At 46.6% G+C, this 25,367-nt stretch overlaps 1 protein-coding gene and 1 non-coding gene across 9 annotated transcripts in view; both read right to left on the bottom strand.

The window, feature by feature from the left end:
* Positions 1-25,367, bottom strand: part of D430041D05Rik (RIKEN cDNA D430041D05 gene) — a 268,798-nt gene that overhangs the window by 75,706 nt on the left and 167,725 nt on the right. For 7 of the 8 annotated variants that reach the window (XM_006499487.4, XM_006499483.3, XM_011239527.2 and 4 more), the window contains 5 exons: positions 22,296-22,458; positions 19,872-19,931; positions 14,636-14,787; positions 11,506-11,677; positions 2,357-2,520 (listed from right to left, as the gene is read on the bottom strand). In XM_006499487.4, coding sequence (XP_006499550.1) covers positions 2,357-2,520; positions 11,506-11,677; positions 14,636-14,787; positions 19,872-19,931; positions 22,296-22,458 — 711 coding nt within the window. Of the gene's footprint in view, positions 1-2,356; positions 2,521-11,505; positions 11,678-14,635; positions 14,788-19,871; positions 19,932-22,295; positions 22,511-25,367 lie in introns of all 8 variants that reach the window. The other variant, XR_866274.3, reaches the window with a different exon arrangement.
* On the bottom strand, positions 9,334-9,460 carry Gm22501. The gene has a single exon (XR_003954235.1). It is a non-coding gene; the product is annotated as a small nucleolar RNA SNORA17 (small nucleolar RNA).

The following is a 25,367-nucleotide window of genomic DNA, read 5'->3' on the forward strand; positions in this document are numbered from 1 at the left end:
AATGAAATATTCTGTCTTGGAGCAGTCTCATTTTTCACAGCTCGACAATTCCCAGCGTACCCTTCTCCCCAACACCCCACTGTGTCTGGGAAGCAGGTGCCTTATGTCCACAGACACAGAACAACATTCTTTGGGGGCTGGTGTCTCAGGAGACAAGACTGTCTAATCAGGGCTCCAGCTTCCCCACAGATGTATCCGCTTACTATGTAATAAAAGTACCTTTGATTTCTTAAAGTCAAGTGAGCTGTGCTCATGCAAACAGACCGTAGGCCAGTGTGACCCTCCAAGCTGAGTGGCTGACACAATTGCAATGTGCAGGAAGTCAGAGGGAGTGGGAACTTGCTGTCTCATGTCTACATGGCCAGATGGAGGTTAGACAGAGGTGCAGAGCTGGGAGCAGAACCTCCCAGGTCTCAGAGTGTGGATAGGTACCTAACATAGAGTGAGCTCCAAGAGGGCCAGGGAGGTGGCTCGTCGATAAAGCACCTGCTGTGCCCATATAAAAGATGTGTAACCCTAGAGCTGGCAGGGGAGTGCAGAGACCAGCCAACCTGGGCCCATTGAGTAAGCTTTTGGTTCGGAGACTGAAAAAACAAAGATGACAAGTGATAGAGGAAGACACCTAATCTGATATTACCTCTGGTCCCATATGCACATACTGCATGTACAAAGAGGGGTACACACACACACACACTGACAAGTACACACAATGCACACCCATGTGCACACATATATGCCCACACACACAGGCACACACAACACAGGTGTGCACACGCAAACATACACAACACACATGCACACACACACATGTGCACATATGCGCACCCACATTAACAAGTACACACAACACACACATGAACACTCGCTCACACACACACATTTACAAGTATACACAAGATGCTCATGTGTGCACACACAAACACGAGAGGGGGAGGGGAGGGAGAGGGAGAGGGAGAGGGAGAGGGAGAGGGAGAGGGAGAGGGAGAGGGAGAGGGAGAGGGAGAGGGAGAGGGAGAGGGAGATATATGCAGGCCTTAGTCACCCCTCCATTGTTTGTGCCTGGACAAGTCCCGATGTCTCTCCCCCAGATTTCTTGGCACTTAAGTGAGAATAATGAAACCTGCCCTGACTGTGACCTGCCTCCCAGGGCAGCTGTGATGAACAAATGAGGTGACGGACCTAGAAGAGCCAGCAGATTGTAAGGCGTTATTTAAACACCGGGTATTACAGATTGGACATTTCCCGCAGGGACTATCACAAAGGCAGCTATGTGACAGGAAAATTAGCCTTCCGAATGTCTTCAGTCCACCCTCCCCTGTCACCAGAGGGAGGTGGAGAAGAGACATGTAGATGACAGAGGAAGGACGGGGCTCTAAGCCAGGCTCTCTGGAGCTACTGAATTGATATTTGGTAGTTGCCCGCCTAACCCTATAGCTTGTCCCGCATGACAATGACCCTATAGCTTGTCCCGCATGACAATGACCCTATAGCTTGTCCCGCATGACAATGACCCTATAGCTTGTCCCGCATGACAATGACCCTATAGCTTGTCCCGCATGACAATGGCTGAAGCAGAGTCACCAGTGGAACAAAGAAACTTCTGGGAGTCCGTGTTTCCAAACAGGGTTTGTGTAGGCATCAATAGACCTTGTCTTGGTCGGTATGGGCCACTACAACAAAATACCATTCATCAAGAGGCTTAGAAAAGGCAGGCAGATTTCTGGAGGCTGGAAGGCTGAGGATACAGTACCAGCACATCTGGGCTTTGGTGAGGGCTCACTGCTGGCTGGAGAATCTTCACTTCCTGTGTGTCTATGTGGTGGAAGAGGCTAGAGGTCTCCCCAGGGCTTATTTTGAAAGGGTACTAATCTCACTCCTGGGAGCCAACTTCATGATCTCCCAAAGCAACCTTGTAACCGCTTCACACCTGAGGCTGGGAGGCTCAGTTACAGGCTTAGGTTTACCATCAGTCCTGTTGCCACATGCAGCCAGGAGGGGTTGAAGGAGCTTCTATTCACTAGAACAAGGAGGTGGGTTCAATTATTAAATGATATCTAAGGCCTTTTTCACATCTTTCTTGCTGCCGGTTGTCTGTGCCTCAGTTTCTCTATCTGAGAGGCTATGGTGATGTCTAGAGATGCCCTGTGTATCAATCACTTAAAAGTGTTTGTGGGAGAGAGCTGGCAGCAGAGAAGCTGTGCTATGTACTGACGGTGACAAAAAGGTTCTCCTTCAAAACGAGGCTGTGATGATGTTCCTGAAGGTACTTGATAACCTTTGAAGCCTGGGAGAAAGGCAGAGAAAGGCAGGTAGAGCCTCTGGGCAGACCTCCTGGCCTCTCCATGCCCACATGTACCTTCGCTCTCTGCGGCAGGTTTATCATGGTGTCCGGCTTGAAGTCGTTCTTGTTCTTCCTACAAAGCACAGCAGTGATGATGATGATGATGATGGTGACCACGGCGATGGGAGCCAGCACCGCAGCGATGATCCACAGGTTGTTGGGTGGATTCTTTACCACGGCTGTGGGGGAGAGTCAGGGAGAAGCACATGACAAAGAGTCCCAGACAAAACTCCAAACCCAAGGCAGGAGCAAGCATAACTCCCAAACCCAAGGCAAGGACACAAGAGGTTGAGCCCAAAAGCCTCTGCCCTGGCAGCTGTGTGACCTTGGGCAAGTTGCTTGAGCTCCCCCAGCCTCAGTTTCCTCGTCTGTAAAACTATAGTGTGGCTAGACTGTGGTTCCCCACAGAGGATCAGTTGACACGAGCTGCTAAACTGTTACTAAGAGCAGAAAGAGGAAAGCCAACTAGTGTCCACTCTTCTTGCTGGTGATTATCAAAAGAGAAAAAAAAAACCTGCGAGGATTAGAAATGGATGTTGGAGTGGCTGGAGAGAGGGCTCAGTGGGTAAGAGCTTTTCCTTACAAGTGTGAAGACCTTAATTTAAGTCTCTAGCACGCATGCAGAAATACAGGTATGGCTGTGTTTGCCTGCACTGAGCAGAGGGAGTCATAAACAAGCAAATCTCAAGAGCTCATTGGCTAGCCAGACTAGGTGACGTGGCAAGTTTCCAGTCACACACACACACACACACACACACACACACACACACACACACACATTGGAGTCAGGAGGTAAGAGCCACCAAAAGATGACTCAAACAATAGTAGTGACATCACCCAGTGAACGAGCAGTGGAAAATGCAGCCTGGGTAGATGGCTCGCCCTCGGAATGGTGTCTGGGAAAGGCCTCAGACTAATCACAAGAATCAGGCTCTTCTCAAAACTGGAGTAACAAGAAAGAAAAGTGGGGAGATAAGCGATGAGAACAGCAGGTGTCTCCAGGGGTAGGGCACGACTATAACTCCGAAGGGGTGACAGGGAGCTGGCCATGCTCTATACCATGATAATTTGGTTCATGCAGCTGTATGCATTTGTCAAAACTCATCAGATCACACGTTTAAGATTTGTACAGCCCCACTGTGTATACATTTTACTGCAGTGTCATAAGCAGAGAGGAAATGCTGCGCAGTGGTACGCCTACTACGTGTTTAGGATTGAGTGTGTGACTCACTTTAAAATACATCACTATCACAGGGTAAAAAGCAACAGTAGAGTGCTAACTGCAGGTTCTAGAAGTTTGGGCACATGGTATTGTAGGGGCTAGTTTTGTGTCAACTTGACACAGGCTGGAGTTATCACAGAGAAAGGAGCTTCAGTTGGGGAAATGCCTCCATGAGATCCAGCTGTAAGGCATTTTCTCAACTAGTGATCAAGGAGGGAGGTCCCTTTGTGGGTGGTGCCATCTCTGGGCTGGTAGTCTTGGTTCTATAAGAGAGCAGGCTGAGCAAGCCAGGGGAAGCAAGCCAGTAAGGAACGTCCCTCCATGGCCTCTGCAACAGCTCCTGCTTCCTGACCTGCTTGAGTTCCAGCCCTGATTTCCTTGGTGATGAACAGCAGTATGGAAGTGTAAGCTGAATAAACCTTTTCCTCCCCAACTTGCTTCTTGGTCATGATATCTGTGTAGGAATAGAAACTCTGACTAAGGCAGGTATTTACTGCATAAATATTTCAATGTTTGGTTATGCTATGCTAGGAGAATGTGGGAAAAGGGAGACTTGCTTGGTGTGGACTGAGTGAGCCCCTCCCAGGATCACACACAGGGAGTTTTAGGAAATACTTCAGCCAAATCAAAAGGATCAGTTTCAGAAGTAGAATAAGAAAAACATGAGTACGGACAGATGCCTGCAGGCAGACTCACCGGAAGGAGGTGAAGTCTGCAGTGATCTAGAGAGGAGCCAAAGATCCAGAGGGCCTTGCCCGTGGCAGGGAACGCGCCCTGAATACAGCTGCTGGGGCTGGGTGGCAGGCTGTTGGGCCTTAGCTAGCTGCTTTAGCTTGGTGACACTGTCACTAAGGCCAGGGGACAGAGGACAACTTCCACCAGGTGAAACCTGGGACTCAAACTCAGATCATCAGGCTGGATAGCGAGCTCCGTTACCCACCAAGTCATCTCCGTGGTCCCCAGGGCACAGCTTTCTGTTCTCCCCACCCCTGATCTGCTCTTTCTAAGACATGCTCATCCCCACTCCTCTTCTGCAGCTCGGCAGGTCACCATCCCTTCACTAGAAGTTCTGGCTCTGCTTATCCAGCATCCTGCACACAAATCCTATCTCTATCGTCAGGGTCTCCTGGGGTCTGCCTGTCCTACAAGCTCAGCTGATGTCTCTGTACCATGATCCTGGTCACAGAAGCAAGGCTCTAAAACACATTCACTCATCTTCTGTCACCACTATAAGTGTGTGTGTGTGTGTGTGTGTGTGTGTGTGTGTGTGTGTGTGTTGGTCAATGGGGCATCCTCAGGACCTGTGACAGGGCCTTACCCATAATGAGACTTAACCAGAAGCTCAAGGCTTAAGATTATTAACTGCTATCATACCTGTTGCAATGAGACCAAGCTAGAAGGGAAAATCTCATCTCCATAATTATTCTAGTCCGTGTTTTAAATTAATTTACTTACAATCTACTTTATATGATGGTCTCTTATATGTTTGATTAGCGTGAGTCTTCCTAACTAGTGAACTCTAGGAGCTGCTTGGCCTTCAAAGCTGAGGGCTTAGACCCTGCGGTACAAAAGCCCTGCTGTTATGCCCCACACGGGATGATCTGTCTGAGGAGCTAGCTGGCCCTTTTCTGACTTCAACCACCTCGACTCCAGCTGGTCCCTTATTAGCCAAGTTCTGGCTGTTATCTGGCTGCCCTTGGGCTCTGAGTCCTATTAGTATAGAAGTATTTCTCTTTCCACGGTTTGTATCAATCAGTGATTAATCACATTATTAACTTCTGAAAACAACTCATTAGATAATGTGCCTCTGTTGACATTGCATTTAATTGCTACTGCTCTTAGTAGCTTATATTTACATGTGAGTTCTGTGCTGTTAACATTTTCTAAAGCTCAGAGCATCTCTGCAAAGTATCACTAATGCCTCTTTCAGGTTAGGCTATTTTATCCTGATGGAGACCAGGATATGGGATTCATCATCTGACAGAGAGACACATGCGGTGTATCAGAGTATATTGTAAATGCATACACATTTATCAATATATACATACACAAACAGCAAATTATACATAAGCATATACTTAGTAGAAAAAGAATAGTTATATACTCTGATTTTATTTAGTTTTATTGTTTGGGTGGATGATTTTCTTTTTGATGCAGTCTATAAAATTTCTTCACCTCTACTTTAATGGGGGAGAGAACAAACTTATCTTATGCACATTAATATAGTCCTTTAGCGGTCAAAATGATATTAAAGTTAGGTCAATTGAAGTCATCCAAATGTAATGTATTCATTGGCGTGTGATCTAAAAGTATGAGGCCATGGACAGGGTGCAAAGGCATGAGTGGTCATTTAAATTGCAAGAGGGTCAGTAGAGGACAGAGAGGAAAAGATGATGCGTAAGCTCGGAGTGCCTCCTCGCATCAGACACAATGACACAGCCCTTGCCTGTATAAGCTCTCATCCTAGTCCACAGGTGAGAAACTGAGAGCCAAGGCAATTGGACAGGTTGTGAAAGGACACCTCTCTAATTTGTCCCTTCTGAGTTATCACACATGAATGGAAGTGTGAGCCTACATCTGTATGTGTGCTCAAGCTCACACTTAACAAAAGCATTTTCCCAGAGGATCCAAAGAGGATCAACACAGACTAAGTGGTTCCCTCCTGGATAGATGCTAAAAAGAGAAAGAATCCACTCAACCATGTTTCAGGCTTATTTCTCAAACACTGGAGTCTGTAGCTGGGTGAGTAAATAGTGGGATGACTCTACCCAGGGCTCTACTGAGTAATGAGTGTTCAGTCTGAGCCATGGCTTCTCCTCCACTCATGGGCCAGTCTATGAAGTCTGGTGGGCTCCTCTCCTGTGCCTCAGATCTCACCACTTATACTCTTCCTTCTTGTGAACACCCTTACTCAGCCTCCCACCCTCTTCTGTCTGGACCCAGGTCTTAGATGGCTTCAGGAATCTTTCTGTCCCCTCCCACCTCCGATGTAGCTGGCCATTCACTGATCCTCTTCATGGCCCCCAGCAACTTAAATCACTTCATCCCTCAGTATCCACAACACTTCCTGCCTACGTCTTCTCCATGGCACTCACTAACATCTAGCAGAAGATTTATCTGTCTACTCAGGACAAGAATGCTGAGTGGCGAGCATACTCTCAAGGCTGAAGCATTGGACAGTGAGGGGAAAGGCTGCATGGCAGGTGAAATAGCCTGGTGTGCTGGTTATTAGTCTTTTCTCAACTTGACACAAGCTACAGTCATCTGAGAAGAAGGAACCTCAATTGAGAAAAAAAAATGTCCCCAACAGATTGGCCTGTAGAAATGTCTGTGGGGCATTTTCTTGACTAGTGATTGGTGTGGGAGGGCTAGATAGCCTTCTCAGTTACTTGCTGCCTTATTCACTCTAGATATCCCCAGGAGAAAACCCCAGCAGTCTTGTTTCTACCCTAAAGATGGAGCTATTGGTGCACACAGCCACACCTGGCTTTTTAAGTGGTTCTTGAGGAATTGAACTCAGAACTCCATTCTCTTAGCCACTGAGCCATCTCCCCTGGACCTGGACCTGGGATTTCAGAAGAGAAGAAATTATCTGGACACAGTAGGGGACACAAGGATGAGGTTGCCTTGACAACCTGCTATGCTGTTCTCACCAGTTGTCCCTGCTCAAATCTCCAGCCTTAAGCTCAGCTGTCAACCTCACCTCATGATGCCGGGAAAGAACAGAACCAATCAAGAGTGTATCCTCGGGCTTCACCTACCAAATGTGCCTGGTGCTGTTTTCTTTCTCTTTATAATAAAAATGCCCATGTGGTGTCTCTCCACATGTGCTCTAGGTCCAACCTCCTTGCAAGTTTCCTCCTCTTCTTCCCTGTTACCACCTACTCTCTCTTACAGCATCTCCACAGATGCTCAACCAATGTCTCAGTGCACCCACAACTGTGCTATTCATATCCCCTTTGTCAGTACTGTCCCCCGTGATCCTCTTCTTACCAACCTTCCCAGAGCCACCACTAGAAAGGCCACCAGAATCTCCACCTGACCAAACTGTCAGTCTTTATCTCATCGCACAGCCTCTTGAGAATCTAAGCAAGCACAGCAGCTCGCTCCTTCCTGTGCAGTTGCAGGTGAGCTTCCTTTCTGGAGCTGAAGTGACAGGTAGCTGAGAGTTTCCCAGTGGAGGTGTTGGGAACTGAACTTGGGTCCTCTGCAAGAGCAGTAAGTGCGCTTAATCTCTGAGCTATCACCAGCACCCCCATCTCTCTTTCTGTATGGGTTTGATTCTTTGTGATATTATATGCCCCAATCCCACTTCTCTCCCCTACACTCAAACCCACCCTCCACCCTTGCAACGTCCACCCCAACAGAAAAAAAAAATCTTGTTGTGGAGCTGTAGTGTGTCAGTGTGTTGTCTACACTTTTTTTTTGTGCATGCAAATGTTCATTGCAATGACCCGTTGGTCTGGTACGAGGCCTCTGGTTTCTGCTACCCTGTCGATACTGGACCCTCATTGGGACCCCTCTGGGATATCCTGCTGTTGCCCCGTGTCATGGATATACTGTAGTTTTGGATCTGCAGGACCCCTCATGCATTCCAGCAGTTCATCAGTAGGGTAGATGCTGGTTGGGATGGGCCAGTTCAAATCCCTGGATCTGGGCCTGAGAGGAATCTGAGCTGGTCAGCCTGTGGCTCTCCTGCTCCCACACCCTCAGGACTGGCTCTCCTGCAACCCCCACCACCAGGGCCAGCTCTTCCCTGCTGCCCGGGCAAGGAGCAGGGTCTGCTCTCTCAAGTGTTGCAGTGACAAGGGTCATGGTCACCTCTCCTGCTCTTAGACAGCTCTTCAGGGCCAGCTTTCCCACCTGCTGTAGATAGCAAGAGGCAAGGGTGAAGAAGGCATCTCTCCCTCACCCACTCTGCCATATTACAGGGCTGGCTCCCTCCAGCCACTAAGATCAGCTCCACTGTGCTGCCCGGTGATATGCAGGGCCTGCTTTCCCAAGTGCTGCAGCAGGTGAGGGGCAGGGTCAGCACTCCTGCTCTCATGCTCCCAGGGCCACCTCTCCCAGGATGCGCATGTGAGGGATGGGGCCAGTTCTGCACAGCCCTCAGACAGCAACATGTCCCTGGGCTGCAGCCCAGACCAGGAACATCTGCCTGGCCTTTGGTGGTAACAGACCCATGCTGTTACAAGTCCACAGGCTCAGATGTGGCTCCTGGTAGCAACACAGCTATGACCCCACCATGGTCCCAGGTGGCATTACCAGCTACTCACATCAGGCTGTTCCTCACTACCCTCCAGTCTCCAGTTCTGCCTCTCTTCATTGTGCCCACGTCCTTCTGTTTCTCTTCTCTTCCATTTCTCCACCACTTACTTGCTCCTCTTAGTGGCTTCTGGGGTCTCTGAGTGTCTGGGGGGTCGTCTCAGGAGTAGTTTCAGGAGTGCAATGCTCCACATGTGCATTATGGCACCAGTCAGGACAGGGCAGGGCAGGGGCATCTTTGGCATGGTCTGCCACCAATGGGCCTGCACTGTGCAGGACTGGTGGTCATCTCAGGCTCAGGCTAGCTTATTGTTCAGTCCCCATGGCACTGGTTTGGTGGTTGTCTCAGGCTCACTACTTGCCCTGTGTGAGGGTCATCTGTCTTGGGCTCACACCTGCCTGGGGCTGGCGGTCCCAGGCAAGGTTCTTCTAGTCTCCAGCTCTCCCTGAGAGCTCCCTGCATGGGACTGGACTGTTGGTCATCTCAGACTCACTTTTTTCAGGGAATGTTAGGCTGCCAATCATTCAGATGTCCACAGGCCAGAATGCCGATATAACCTCTCTCTTCTCTGAAGCACATATGACACAGGAGCCTTGCATGCCATGTTACCTGCAATGCCCCCGGGGACAGGCTCACTCGCCCTACTGTCCCCAGCACCTCCTGCCAGCCCCTTGCCATCCCCCAGGGTCTCTCTGCTGACTCTTTCTCTTCCACACACGGAAAGTTTCATGGTCTCCACCCTTGCCCATTTTGCTCTTCCATTCATTTTCACCCTCTCCCTTAGCTCTGTGTGCCGATGTCCTCCAGTTCTTTCTCTTGACTTCTGTGTGGTCCTCTTGCAGACATTTCAAACTTAACATATCACTTCCATCTCCCTGATTTCTGTCCCAGTCATGAGATCCACACTCTCTTCATCTTAACAAATGAAACCACAACCACCGCTTGAGCCAATACCTACAAGTCTGCCTTGAGTTCCTCAAATCTACTCCTCATCCCGCCATAAAAATCTGAACCCATCATCTTCATTCCTTAAAACACTCTGAATCCATCCAGTTCCCCGTGCTTAGCATCGCCACCTCTCTCCTTTACTTGTGATTTGTTCTTCAGAGCAAGGATGGGCTGGGGCGGGGGGAGGAAGTATGAACGCCAAGGATAGAACTTTGGGGAACCTTCGTAGAGAAGACAACAAATCACAGGAAGTGGTGGCCAGAAACTGACAAGAACTGAACAGGGAAAGAGAAGAAAGAAAGGGAAGAAGCTCTCAGTTGAAAGTGTCATTTCACAAACAAGATTGCAGAGAATGGCCGCCATCATTCATTCCTGAGCACAGGTGTGCCTGTGAGGATGTACCAGCTAAGCATGGTATACCTGTCATACAGTCATCCCTAGTGACAGCCAGAGAGGCGGTGGGAGAGGAGGAGGAGAAGAAAGGCATGAGCCAGGAGTGAACCAACCTGATGCTCTTGGGAGAGTGAACACTATCACGGAGAGCCATGAGGACTGACTTTCCATACTCTTTGCATGCATGGCACATTGTCAAATACTAAAGCGTCACACAACCTCCCACATTCAAGCCTTACCCTCTCTGTCCCACCTTGGTTATAGCTTTGGCTGGGTCCCCAATGCAAAGGACACCATAGAATCTCCTCACAGATCTTGTTTTCTCCTATCTCCCCATCTGCGACAGAACTGTCCAATTAACTTCCCTTGGTAATGGGAACCTCTCATGGAACCACTCTCTTGCTTAGGAATCTTCTAGAGCTCCCCACAGTCTGTTATTTGCCATGGGTCTTTCATTTGCCTTTCTACTTCCATCAAATCTTCCACCTGCTTTTGTTTGTTTGTTTGCTTGTTTTTCCTGGGCCATTTAAACTGCTTGTATTCCGGGCACACCTGGAACATCTGCCCTGCATTTTTATTCATGAAATTTTTTGAATACACACCCATCCCTCCCTTTAATGCCTTAAAGTAGGACATAACTAGGAATACAGGTCTGGAGTCTGAAATATTCAGATTGGTGTCTTGGCCATGTGCTGGTTCTGTGCTGGGTAAGCAGGTTACTCTTTTTCTGGGCCTGTTTCCCCTCCTGTAGTTTGGAGCTGAATAAATAGAGCCCTGGTAGAACAGAAGGTAAATGAAGAGAGTGAGCACTATAGTGGCTGCCACAGAGCGGGTACTGGCTTTAATACCCTTCTTCTGTCCCTGGTTGCCCCTTCAAAGCAAAGCCTCCCCGTGCAGGTCTCACTGATGGCTCTATGCATCCACAACTCTGTCCCTCAGAGCCAGGAACCAAGTGTCACCCACTTCTGATGTCCTCCAGTACCAAGCATAATTCAAAGAGAACTGAATATTCACTGAATCAAATTACCTATAACTCCCCCAGCATATAAATATGTTCTCAGCTGCAGTTATTTTTTGTAGCTAGATTATACTGGATTTGAAGAGGAAGAAGAGACAGCACTTGGGGACAAAGTAATATTATTATCTACCATCATTTAGATATTGCAAACCATATCCCTTTCCTAGAGCCCATGGCTTTAACAGGAAATATAGCCAATTATTTTCAAACCTCACAGAACCAAACTGTGTAAGACCATTCATATGGTCTTAGAGGACCGCTGTGATGCACAGAAAATATTTAATGCCATTAAAGTAGTGAATACAGAGACTCCTTACGGTCAGCTTGTAGAAGGACAACGTGATGCAGGGTCAGGGCCATCCTCTGGGAGTCGATGGTGCTTAGGATCTTGGCTGCTGCAGTCCCCAGCAGTGGCTTCCCGTTGTACAGTGTGTAGTACGTCAGCTCTGCCGGGTCCTTTGGTCCTGGCACTCGCTGCATCTTTACCATCTTTTAGAGAAAGAGAGGCAGGGTGTTTCCAGAACATCTTGGACTGGCCCTGCAGGCCCCTGACCATCAGAAGGCTCAGCCTCATCCAGGCACTGAGGCTGCTGTTCCCGAGTGGACCCACTGTGACAGGCTAGACACTAGGCCTATGATCCTCCCTACAGCCACAGTTCCAGGAAGCTTGTTATCCCAGGGATGGGAGACTGGGAGGAGAAGGGGCGGGGTGTTGGAAAACAGCAACATCTGGATATCACTCTCCCAGTCTCAAACTGCTTTCCAGATGTTTCCACTGAGCTCTGGCCTCATTTGAAAATCAGCCTTTATGTTAACTTAGGACATGCTAGGCTATCCCCAAACAAGGTGCCTAATTTAAAAAATCTTCAATTGCCTGAAAGGGGAAAAGAAGACCTATCTGTTACAGTGGAGGTGACCTCTGATAGAAGCAGTACTTGGAAATTCAAGTACTTTTTTTTTCTTTCTAAAACATCTCTGTAGAGGGTTTTTTATTTTTATTTTAATTTCAAAAATGAAAAAAAAAGCCATTCAGATGAAAAAAAAATCAAACAATGAAAAAATTAAAACAATGTATAGTCCTTCCTCTGACACCAAAGAACTGTTATCATCTTGGAAATTGTGTTCCTAATCTTTGGATTTTTCTACCCAAGCCTTTTCTTTATTATCTTCTAAGATCATCATAATCTCTACATGACATCATACCTCACTTTTAAATGTGTTTTTTTAATGTGTGCATGCATGTACACACATGAGATATGATACATGTATGGTCAGAGGATAACAGGCAGGAACAGGTTCTCTACTTCTATCATGTGGGCCCCTGGATTTGAACCCCGGTCCACAGGCTTGGTAACCGATGTCTTTACCTGCTGAGCCATCTCTGAGACCTGAAGCTCATCAATTTGACTTGCCCCTTTAAATGGCCCAACATATGTCAAAAGCAGAAGCATTTCTTTCCACATGGCATTCATCTATCTGCCTCATAAAATGGCCTAACAAGCTCTTTATTGTTAGACATTTGGAGTCTTGCTTTTAACTTTTGGAATTACAAACTGATAATCATAAATGCAAAAGCATAGATTTTGATATGGACACGGCGCACTGCTGTATGTATACAGGCATGTAAACATGGAACATTTAGGGTTCCAACTTTTTAGAATTAGTAACTGATCAACATTATATTATAGTATTTTCAGGACATTATAGATGTTGAGATTCACAGGATATAAAAGGTTTTACAAAAGTGTTTTTAGTAATTTCATTAACAACCATCACCACAACACCATCCCTGAAATCCCTGAAAAAATCAAAAAGTCTTCAGGAGTAAACTGAATAAATGGTGGATGAATTACAGAAAGTCACATAGTAGAATATAATGAACAGGACACTCCAGTCCATATGATTGTGGATTACAAATTGCAGAATAAAGATTTGGAACAGGAAAAGCAACATGGCATACGTTTAAGGCTCTACACGTGGGGGGAGTGTAAAATCCTTATAGAAAATACAGTACTGATTTAATACAAAGTTCAGAACCATACTCAACTTGGGTAGAAAGAAAGGGAATGTAATTTTAAAAAGTTAATGTCATGCGCGTAGTGTTTGTGTGTGTGTGTGGTATGTATCTGTATGTGTGTGTTGTGGTATGTGCATATGTGTCTGTGTCTGTATATATGTGTGTGATGTGTGTATGTGTGTCTGTCTGTATGTATGTGGTGTATGCATTTATGTGTTTGTGTGTGTCTATCTGTGTTTATATGGTGTGTGTATGTGTGTGCATGTGTGTGTCTGTATGTGTTTATATAGTATGTGTCTGTGTGTACATGTGTATATGTGTGTGTATTTATGTGGTGTGTGTATGTATGTCTCTGTCTCTATATATGTATGTGGTGTGTGCATGTGTGTGTGCATGCTCTAGCTTTAGGAGTCTTCCTCCATCACTTTCCACCTTTTAATTATTTTTGAGACAGGGATTTTCACTGAACCTGGAGCTCATAAATTCAGCTTGGCTAGCTGGCTCTTGAACCACAGGATCCTCCTGCTAACTTCACTCATTTCCAACTTGATAAGGATTTTTTACCAAGATTTACCCAGGCATGATGTCAGAGGCAACCTAAAGCTTCTATTGAGAGAGATTTGCAGGGGAAAAAAAGAAACCCCAGTTACTTCACTCTAACTTTCTGGAGATCTACAGTCAAGTGCCCTGAGCAATGAGAAAATACAGAGATGGCAATCTCTGAGACACGCAGAACTGTTATGGGTATGAGCAGCACTGGGCTTGTAAGATGGCCCTTTCTCTCCCTTGGACTGATGGAAATTCCACTTCACAGCCCTGTGGTCAATGGTGACTGGCTTTCTGTCACTAGGAAAAGCATGAGTTGTAGGGCTTACATAGAACCCTACCAGGGTGAAATCACAATCCTGGCATGGGAAATGAACCATCCTTTTTCCTAGGGATGGGCTGTCATGGTGCAGACTTTCAGAACCAAACTGACATCCAATGGGGCAGTGAGCACAGCAGGCTGTTGCTCATAAGGAGACATGAGTGCCTACAAGGGTTGTGATACAGCTCATGCAGGGAGAGAAGATGTATGACTTTCAGAAAGTCATGGGGATGTGATCTGCAGACAGCTTGTGCTAACGTCTGCAATTTCCACATAGACAGCATGACACTGTGCATCTGTGAGGGACATGGAGAGAGTTCATAGGCCAGCAGAAGGCCACACTACCAGAAGTCATCTGTGGTGTGACACCAAGACCAACAGAGCCTTTTCAAACACATTAGCATAACATGCTAGAGATGGATTCTCAATGGTGAGGTGTAAATTAATCATATCCAAGCTGTCAAATATGTCAAAAATGTACCTCTGGGCACATGGAATTGTTTAGTACCAGGAAACACCCCCCACTCACAGTCATTTAAAAAAACCCAATGCACACACCTACCTGCACAGTGTAGCTTCCCAAGGTGGTAGCACGTTTAAACCGTCGGCCTTGTTGCTGGGACATCATGAACAGCTGAGCCAGGCGCTGCTCCATGACCCGGGCAAAGCTCTGGTTGTGCAGGCCCACCAGTGAGTTGTCCACACCCTGGAGCACTGAGGATGCAGAAGGCAGAGGGGCTGCTCAGAGCACAGACTCCATGCTAACTCACCACCACCACCTGCCCCACACGGCCAAGAAGGGCTACCATGCCCTTACACTGGAGCTTGGCCAACCTTACTGACTTCTTCTCCACAACCTGACCTCACTTCTCCTCCAAGGCAGATCATGAGGAATCCTTGCCCATGTGTTACATATGTTGGAAAAGTTAGTGACCTGCCCAAGGCAGCTGGTAAGTAGCAGAGTCAAGGTACAAACCCAAGCTGGAATAACTCCTAAGCTTGTGCCTTTCTTCTGTGAGCTGTGGCGTCTAGAACACCTACTGCATCAAACCCAAACTTTCACAAATGCTGCACACTGCAAAGAGCCCACAGGAGACACAGCAGAGCTGCAGGCTTAGGGTCTGGGTTGGTTCTCACTTGCAACCCCTGACTCGGGGCTTATTTCTCTTTGTCAACAGCTTTGTGGAGACTTTGTAGAGCCATCCTGGAACTTGAGCACGTATATTTGGGCAAACTCTGCTGTTCAGTAACTTTATTAGCCTATTAGGAAGGATCCTTCTGTTGCTATCCTTAAACCTGCCCAGAGCCCCCGAGGTCTTCTTCCAATCAAGAACAGAACAACCTAATGGAAGAAGTGTGCTGTTTCTCACTTCTTATCAATCAAGGGGCCTTTGGCAAGCCACTGAGACATAGTCCTCTGTAGAAGGGCAAGGAAGGGTACCTCCGAGGAAGTCCATGGCTAATGGGATCTAAAGGTCAGAAGGAAGAGGATGCGTAAGGCAGTTAGTCCATGGAAGGTGCATGGGGTCCTTTTCCGGACCTTCCCTTTCCTTGGCTGTATCTCAGAAGCTATGACTTGGACTATCTGGGGACAAGAGAGATGATGACAGTGGAATTGCAAGCCATTGCCAGTGCATGGATGAGAGTTTTAATGAGCTCTAAGGCCTCTCTAGAGCTTTCCACAATGAAGAGTGCATGTTTTCATCTACACCCAGAGTCCAATCCTTGTTCTCCATCTCTTGGGAAGCATCTGCACCTCAAACATGCAAGCAGTGCCTTCAGACATATTGCACCCTACATTTTAAGGGTTCAAATTGATTCTCTCTCTCTCTCTCTCTCTCTCTCTCTCTCTCTCTCTCTCTAAAACTCACAAGGACTTGGGAATGGGATGGAAGAGTCTTCATTTAATGAGTTGGTTCTAACATAGTCCAGAGCAGTATCATGAATACCATCCATCCACCAAGATACAAAAACAGCCCCTCCTAAAGAGCATGTTGTCTAATGTAGCCACTAATCTGGAAGGGTGTTGCATTCAGCAGGCACCAATGCTTGAATCCACACAGGGCCAGAACTAAGCCATCAAAAATGACGTTCCTATTCGGATCAAGAGAGAAATAAAACCCATAGCTGGGTCTCTGAAATCATTTCTTTGAAGCTATAAATGCTAAATGATCCCCTGGGGGTTATAAAGCAGGGCTCTAGGGCCCTGGTGAGAGACGCTGGCTTGTCTCTAACTATAGCCAAAACCCTGGAAACAGAGATGAATGCTGCTGTGTTGCTCTCGCTGTCAGAGACTGAGGGTTCCCAGGGTTTCCTACCCCAGACAGGAGAGGTTCAAAAGTACCTCATCTGGTTAATTTGCAGGCCAAACCACTGAAATATGGTTTCTAATTTGGTCTCCTCGGACCAGTAAACAAAAGGAAGGGTGTGTATGTCACAGATTGCTTTATGGGGATCTCAGTCATGATTCAAAGGCAGACCCCAAGTCAAGGCAGCAGTCAAAATCTTCCAGGAGGTGGGGACGCCCCAATCATTAGTGGTTGTTTGTATTATGGCCATTCTCTATGCCACTGAACTGTAAGTTTAAGATGTTTAAAGGGGGGCATTTTACCCCATATGTATTTTCAGTGCATTTCTTTTTTTAAAAATGCCCCTAGAAGAGTATGGGACTCACTCCCAGGAGTGCAGTGGCCAGTGCCTAATGGCTTGTGTGTGTCACTGCAGCTCTCCAGAAATCACATGGGTTCTTCTCTATGTCAGCTGGGTGGAGCTGGGGGTCAGAAGCAGGGTATGAATCCGAGTCATGGCTCCCCTTCCTGAGACAAGCCACATCGTTCAGTAAATAATGCCTTTAACAGCGGTGCTCTAGGACACTTGTTAGGACACCACAATGAGGGAGCTGCTGCTGTCACATCCCCCTGACCCCCTCTCTTTGCTAGGTACATTCTTGACAAAGGAAGAATGGCCTGCGAGGAATGGCCCTGTGTCCCTGTATGTGGTTCCCCTACCTTTCTCCAAGGACCTCAGCACACTCCCCTCGATCTGTTTGTCTGCCTGGAAAGCAATGGAGGTGTGTGTACCCACATACCTCCCTTACAGTGACACAGTAGCTCAGAGCCCTCAACACATCAGCCAGGGCCCTCTTGCCACTCACTCTTAGTCACTACAGATCCAGACAAAAAGAGGCACTGCAAGTCCCTGGCTGTGTTCAGAGGACCTAGGTCCAAACGCTGTGACCCTTCCCTTCTCATTTATTTGTAATCACACTGGCTCTAAGATCACTGTCAGGCATGGGTCAGCCTCCTGCACTTGAGCTAAACTGTTTCATGTGGGGTTGAATCACACACATTCAAACTCCAAGAGCCTAAGCGCTTGGCTAATGTCCTCTCATCCTACTGGAGAGTGTGAAAAAATCCTGGGGGCCCCAGGGGACGGGCACTAGGACACACAGTAAGAAGACAGGAAGAAAGTCACTCATTACTGGATCTAGGACATTTTGTGAGTGAAACAAAAGCAGATGTATAAACCCGAGATGGCCTCTTACATCTATTAGTGACCAGTATCCTGTGGGCTTGTCAATTACCTAGGCTAGCTGGCCAGTGAACCCCAGAGATCCGTCTACCTCTGCTTCTTCTTTGATGTGGGTTCTGGGGAATCTAACCCAGGCCCTCATGCCTGCATTACCAGCACCTAACCAACTGAGCTATCTCTCCAGGCCCTAGTCACTAATATCTGCGTATCTCTATCTTGCTTCATTTCTATAAAACCAATTGCAGGATCTGTGGATGGTAGGACAGCCAAGCAAATACCCTCATCGCTCGCTCCCTGTCACAAGCCCTTCCTTCCTTTCTTTCTTTCTTTCTTTTGTTTTGTTTTTGTTTTTTGAGACAGGGTTTCTCTGTGTAGCCCTGGCTGTCCTGGAACTCACTTTGTAGACCAGGCTGGTCTCAAACTCAGAAATCTGCCTGCCTCTGCCTCCCGAGTGCTGGGATTAAAGGCGTGCGCCACCACCACCGCCCGGCTTAAGCCCTTCCTTTCATGATTGAGCAGATTGGCAGAGCTGCCCAAGAATTTGTAAAGTGGTCCTGTTTCCAGTGGAAGGCAAAAGGGTCATGCTCAAAAAGTTCCAGTTCCTTACAAGTACTAACTGATTGATGCCACCACCAGAGAGACAGCGGCAACTCTGTTTCGATCACCAACCGTGATGCCAACAACAGCAGGGAGGAAGGAGGTTACATGGGTGTGAAGGGTTAAGTCGCAGGGGAGCCCAGAAGCAAGACTGAATGTGGCTTCCTCTTAAGGTAATGCCACTAAAATGAAGATAGGCAAGGCGTGGGGAGATGTGGAGGGGAATGTCATCAGTGGCTGTCGAGGGCAGCCTGGGTTTAAGGATGGATTATGATCACTGAATGTAATCTGTAAAGCTCAGAGAAGGGTGAATGCCTGTGAAGGGAAAGGCACTGTTGCTTGAGGAGGACACGTGATCCTGTATGGTTATGTAACCCACTGGCTCATGTGTTGCTTGGTTAGTGTGTCCCCCCCCCCCCACACACCCCTTCTCTCTCAGGCTTGCATCCTGGCAAGGTGGTTTCTAATCTGTTAAAAATGTGCCTCGTTAGTTTGCCTTCTTGGCAGTTAAATTGCTCTCTGTGTACTGAAGACCTTGCAGTGGGGTACCTAGGTGATCTGTCCTTTAGAAGGGAGCCTAGGCAGGCATCATCTAGCAGGGTGGGAACTGCTTGGGTGGAATTTTAGGCAACAGTCCACGTGTCACTTGTGAGGGACAGCAGTGAAGGATGATGGATGAGAGAGCAGCGTCTGAGGTGGCCGCTCTCCCAGACACATTCTCATGCCTTGAAGGATCATCCTGCCTCCTCGTGATGGGCTGGACTATGTTTCCCAAATGCATGTGTGTGAGTCCTAGCCTCCAGTGTATCAGAGGGTTACAGTGTTTGGAGAGAGGGTCTTTAAAGGGGTAATGAAATTAAAATCAGGTCATGAGTATGGGCCCTAATCCAGTGTGTCTGGTGTCCTTATAAGGAAAGGAAATCAGGACACAGGCAGGCTCAGAGGGAAGAACAGGTGGGGACAAACGGGGAAGGTGACCAACTTCAAGCCAAGGAGATGGGAGGAAGGCACAACCATACAGGCATCTCGGTCTCAGACTCTCAGAACATGAGAATGTAACTTTCAGCTGTCTACATGCTGGTCACTTAGCTCCTACGCACATCTGTCTTCTCCATTTGCCTCAATAATGTTGTTCCTAGTTTTAGAGCCACTGTGTGGCTTTTGAAAAACACAAACAGAATGCCTTTGCTGTTCCTTAAGGTTCAGCTGAGAAATGTCAAGGGGAAAGGAAAATGTCACCAGAACGCTCCGACTAGTGTACTCCCACTAGACCTTGTCATCAGCCATGTGGGGCGGACCGAGTCCCCCAAGAAGGAGCAGTGCACATGTGGCCATCCTCTAGCTTTGATTTGGGTCACACAGGGCAGTACAGAAAGGCTGTACTGCCACCTGCTCAGACAGCCACTCACACAGATGTGCCCCAGATGTCACTCATTGGTGCTGCTGTGTATGAATGGCTGAGGAGGGACCATTGAGCTAATGGCGTTGGATTGCTCATCAGTAATTATCTTCAGGGTCCTTTCCTTGCTTCCCCATTCCCTTCCAGCCCTAAAGAAAGAATCCCTTGACTTATAAGGCAGGACCAAAGATGTAGATCCCGTCACCAAATGGCGCCATTTTAGGCAAAGCCGTGATGCTATGAAGAAGGAATTATAAAGTTAAGAGGTTACCTGTGATGACCCAGTAGTCTCTGGTTGTTTCTGATGTGTCGAGGTTGGGATATTCCAGTGCTGAAATAAATTTAAAATCACATCAAATTTCTTTGGTAGGTTTTATGAGTAAAAGGGAGACAGAAGTGACAGGCTGGCAGGTAGCTAGGTCCCTACACTGTCATTTCTGAGAATGCTCAGGCACACAGGTCAAACTATCTCATTGGGTGAAAAAGAAACTCAGAAAAGGGACAGCTTGTCCAGGGAGCTCAGATTCTCGAGTTTGTCTCTTTGGAGTTTCCCTTCCAACCTTCTTAAATGGAGCAGCCTTACTATCAGCCCCCACAGTGCAGCCTGTTACTGTGGGGCTGTAGGGATCATCTCTCACTAGGAAGATCACAAGGAATGGCTTTCTCTACATTTGGTGTCCCAGCGTTGGGAGGAGAGGTTATCATCTTGTTTTACCAGCATGGTGACTATGAGAATTCACACAGGTAAAGGACACTGTATAGTGCCTGGCATATAGCCTGTGCTCAATAAACCCTTTGGATTTGTGTGTACATGTGTGTACATGTGTGCATGTGTGCACATGTACATGTATGTGTGTATGTGTGTGCATGTGTGCACACGTATATGTATTCCAGAGGATGATGACGAGTGTCTTCCTCAATTGCTCTCTGCCTTATTTTCTAGACAAAGGTCCTCACTAATCTTGAGCTAGTTGATTTGACTGAGCCTGACTATCCAGTGAGCTCCCAGGGCTAGGTCCTCTTGTGCCCAACACGTGTGTTACAGCTGTGAGCATCTCACTAGACAATTTATTTTTAATGTTGGTACTGAGATCAAACTCCAATTCTCAGGCTTACATTGCAAGCACTTTACTAACGGAGCCATTTCCCCAACCCCTGCTGCTCAGTTCAACTTAGCTGTGATTATTATCAGAATACCAAGCTGGCACCTGCTGCCCCATCACATCCTGCCATCTGTTACGACATTGTTTGTTTGTTTGTTTGTTTTTCACCATTGGGTTTCTCTGTGTGGTCCTAGCTGTTCTGGAACTCACTCTATAGACCAGACTGGCCTGGACCTCAGAGATCTGCCTGTCTTTACTGGGATTAAAGGTGTGTGCCACCACTGCCTGGCTGACATAATCTCTTTATAAAGTCCACAGTCATCCTTGATGCCTAAAAATTAATAAGATCTTTCCAGTAAACACACATTTAAAAACTTCTCAGTAGCTGCTAGGTGACAAATATATCTTCTACATACACACATACACACACACACATACACATACATATATACACATAACATACAGGCACACACATACAGACACACACATACACACATGCACACACAAATACACATAACATACAGACACACATGCACACACATACATACATACACATATAGACACATACACACACATATACATGCAGACACACACACATACACACACAGACACACATACAGATATGCACATACACACATACAGACACATACACATACAGACACACATACAGATACACACATACAGACACATACACATACAGACACACATACAGATACACACATACACATACAGACACATACACCCACATACACACACACATATACATACAGACACATACACATACACCCACAGACACACACATACAGATACACACATACACCCACATACACACACATATAGACATATACACCCACATACAGACACACACACATACACCCCCCACACACACATAAGACACACACAGAATCTCATTTATTTATAGTATCAAAACAACTACAGAAAGAAACTATGAAATACTTTTGCTAATAGGTATATTTTAAAAGGAAATCTTTGCCAGTGACCTTTTGAAATGTAATGATTAAATTTAGGGTACAGACCATCACTTCCTTTGGCTACCAGAAAGTGTCTAGTGACAAACATGGGCTACACTATCTTCAGAGTCTATGTTGACCGTGCAGTAATGAGGATTATGTAACAAGCATTCAAGAGAGCCAAGGTCTGAGACTATGGGAACTTCAAGTGAAGTCACGACTCCATTACAAAGTCTGAAGCCAGCTGGACCTGAAGGTCTAGGAACATTTGTGGAGGAGAGAGAAAACCATGGCAACCTGGAAGGCAGTGCTCAGAGCACAGGTCCTAACGCAGCCCTATTAGCTGTGGGAGAGTGGATAGTCTGTGAAAACTTGCACTGGGAGGGGGCCTCAATTTTCTCTTCTAGTTTTACACCTCCTGATAGGCTTATTGTAAGCATCAAACATTGGCTTTCTTCAGTGTGCAATGAACTTTTTATCAATTCAACTCCCATTTGTTGTATTCTCAGTTGCTCAAGATAATACAATGTAACCCAACAGAGGCTCTTCTATTTTGTAAAGAAAGATCCCCAAGGGAAACCATAGGGCCCTTCTGCATGAGGCTGTGGCGCACGTACTCACGTTCAGCAATGGTGAGTGGAGGGTAGGTGAGGTAGAATCCTACCAGCTCAGCTGAGAGCTGGCTAAGGAGGCTGCTGGCCACGGTGCCGTTGAGGAACGAGCTCTGATTGCCCACAGCATACACCAGTGTGACAGCTTGGGAGGCATTGGACGTGCTCACGATCTGAATGACACAGGAGCAAAGGGGAAGGAGACAGGCCAAATAAGGTGAGGGTCTGTGTCATGGAGGCCGAGGAAGGGACGTTTCAACAGGAGTCGTGGGTTGCGATGGAAGGGCAGTGGGGAGACAGCAAGGAGGAAAAAAGAATAGCAAGTCATTGTTTACAGATTGCAGGAGCAAGCCAGGCACTGGGCTATGGGCACCTCATTTCCATCTTGATCTAACCCTGGGAGGAGCATCCATTTCTGACTGCCTTTCACAAATGTGGAAGCCAGGGCCTAGAGTTACAGGGATTTGCCTAAGGTCATTAGGCTTATCCATAACTGGTGGCTTTAATAGGCTTGGCCCATGAGGAGTGGCACTATTAGGAGGTGTGGCCTTGTTGGAATAGGCGTGGCCTTGTTAAAGGAAGTGTGTCACTGTGCTTAAGCTCCACCCAGTATGGAGTTACACTCCCTTTCTGACTGCCTTTGGATCAAGATGTAGAATTCTTGGCTCCTCCAGCACCAAGTCTGCCGGCACACTGCCACGCTTCCCACCATGATGATAATAGACTGAACCCCTGAAACTGTAAGCCAGCCCCAATTAAATGTTTTCTTTTATAAGAGTAGCCTTGGAAACAGTGTCTCTTCATAATAAAACCCAAACTAAGACAGTAACAGTCAGGATTTGAACCCAAGTAGTCTTGATTTTCAGCTTTTAACTACTTGTGTGTCTTCTCTAGGGGTTAAACTGTCTCAAATGGCTTACAATTCTGGAAGTATAAAGTTGAGCATACAGATATCAATGGAGAGCCCAACTGTCAAATATTCTGGGATCTTTCACATCAAAAGGAATGTGCACCTGGTGTTTTGAGCAGGGTGACTGAATATAGGCATAACAGGAATTCAGAAATACAAGATAAATCCTTTATAGAACAGTTGCTTTGTTTTGTGAACCATTTATTGGTGTGGATTATGAGGAGAAATGTTCCATAAGATAGCATGGGTTTCTTCTCGTGCTCATCTTATTTCATTTTTGTAGTTGCTGGGGGCGGGAATGAGGTTTTCTGGGTCAATGTATGGATAAAAATATCTCAAACATTTGAAAAACATGAGCAGGAGAAAAACCGCTGCTCGGCAGGGAGATTTTGCTGTTTTGTGTGCGGTGTGTATCCTTTCTCTCCAGAGCTCCTTGCCACTGCCCTGTATGTCACAGAGGGCATCCTGTAGGCCAGCCCTCAAGGACTACACAATGGTTCCTTTGTCCAGTGGTGTTAGCTAAAGGGGGCTGAGTGGGCATGGGAGAGAAGGGAGGTCAGAGCATAGATGCTAGGCCACCCTCCCTGTGGGCACTAGGGCCCAGGTATAGCCTGGGTACCATACTGTCCCTGCCTGCACATTCGGCTGAGGCATGTTAAGGAATTCTCAGGGTCCCTTTGAGTACTGTCTTGCCCACCTGGCTTATTGAGACATCATCTCTGAAGCTTGGCTTAGTCCTGACGTTGGGAAAGCTGCTCAGAGCAGCTTCTCCACTTTGCTGTCTACTGTCCCCACATGACCACAGGAGGCAGTTGTCTCTCAATTCTCCAACCAAGAGCCATAGTCCCTTGATTAAGGACAACCCAGCTCTTATTCTCCTCCCAGAAAGTAGTTCTGGAATGTGTTTTGGCCACAGATATTCAGACCTCTGTACCCAAGTGCTTAGAAGAAGAGTTCTTTCTGACAATTCAAGAGTTCACTAGGGACTAGAGAGATTGCTCAGTGGTTAGGAGCTAAAGGCACTTGCTGCTCATCCAGAGGACCCGAGTTTGGTCCTCAGCACCCAGATCAGGTGGCTCACAACCACCTGTAACTCTTGTCTCAGGGAATTCAGTGCCCTCTTCTGGGTTCCTTGGGCACCCACATGAACATACACACAAACACGTACACACATACACACACCACATAAATAATTAACAAAAATAAATCTTAGTAAGACCTTTTAATCTTTATCTCTATTGTGAATATTTTATGAATACTTGTCACCTTTTAATAGCACTAAATCTCCCTAGACTACCAAGGAACCCATAAAGCTGGTAATATGTAAATATGTATATGTGCATATATGTGCATATATAAAATTATCTACATAATAATACACATATCCTATATTTAATCAGATAAGTTAGACCTTTTTGTTGTTATATATGTATGTGATATATATATATATATCACAGGATTTAATATTTTAATCATTTTAAGCACATGCTTCATCGGCATTAAGTAGATTTGCATTTTTTGCAAATGATCAGCAACACCCATCTTCAGAAATTTCTCATTGCCCCTAACTGTTACCTATTGAACAACCCCCAGCTTCTCTGTCCTTTTATTCCTAGGTTGCTCTTGTAACTAAGATCACTGATTATTCTACAACTCTGGGTATCTATCTGACAGACAAGTAATCGTTCTATAGTTTCCCTTCTGTGACTGGCTTACTTCACTTAGCACAACGACTTCAATGCCACCGTGCTGCAGTAGGCACCAGAATGGCCTTCCTGTTTGAAGGCTTAACAACACTCTGCCATATGTGTAGACTACATTTGTTTTCATCCATTGATAGGCACGTGGTTTGCTTTTGGCCATCCTGACCATGGTACAGATACCTATTTGAGTTCCTAGTTCCTGTTTTCGATTCGTTTTTATATGCAAACGAACATGGAGCTGCTGGGTAACGTTGTAACTGTATGTTTACATTGCTAAGCAACTATTGTCCTGTTTTCCACAGTGGCTGTCTATCCCACATCCCTCTAGCTATACACAAGGTTCCTAACTGCTCCAGGCCTTCACAACTCATACTCTTTTCTAGGGTTGTGCTTTGCTTTTGAGAATGATCATCCTAATAAATGTAAGATGGTGCCTCATGATTACTTAAGTGTTGGGTCAAAGCCTTTT

Source organism: Mus musculus, chromosome 2, assembly GCF_000001635.26.
Source record: "Mus musculus strain C57BL/6J chromosome 2, GRCm38.p6 C57BL/6J".
In the NCBI taxonomy this organism is placed as follows: domain Eukaryota; kingdom Metazoa; phylum Chordata; class Mammalia; order Rodentia; family Muridae; genus Mus; species Mus musculus.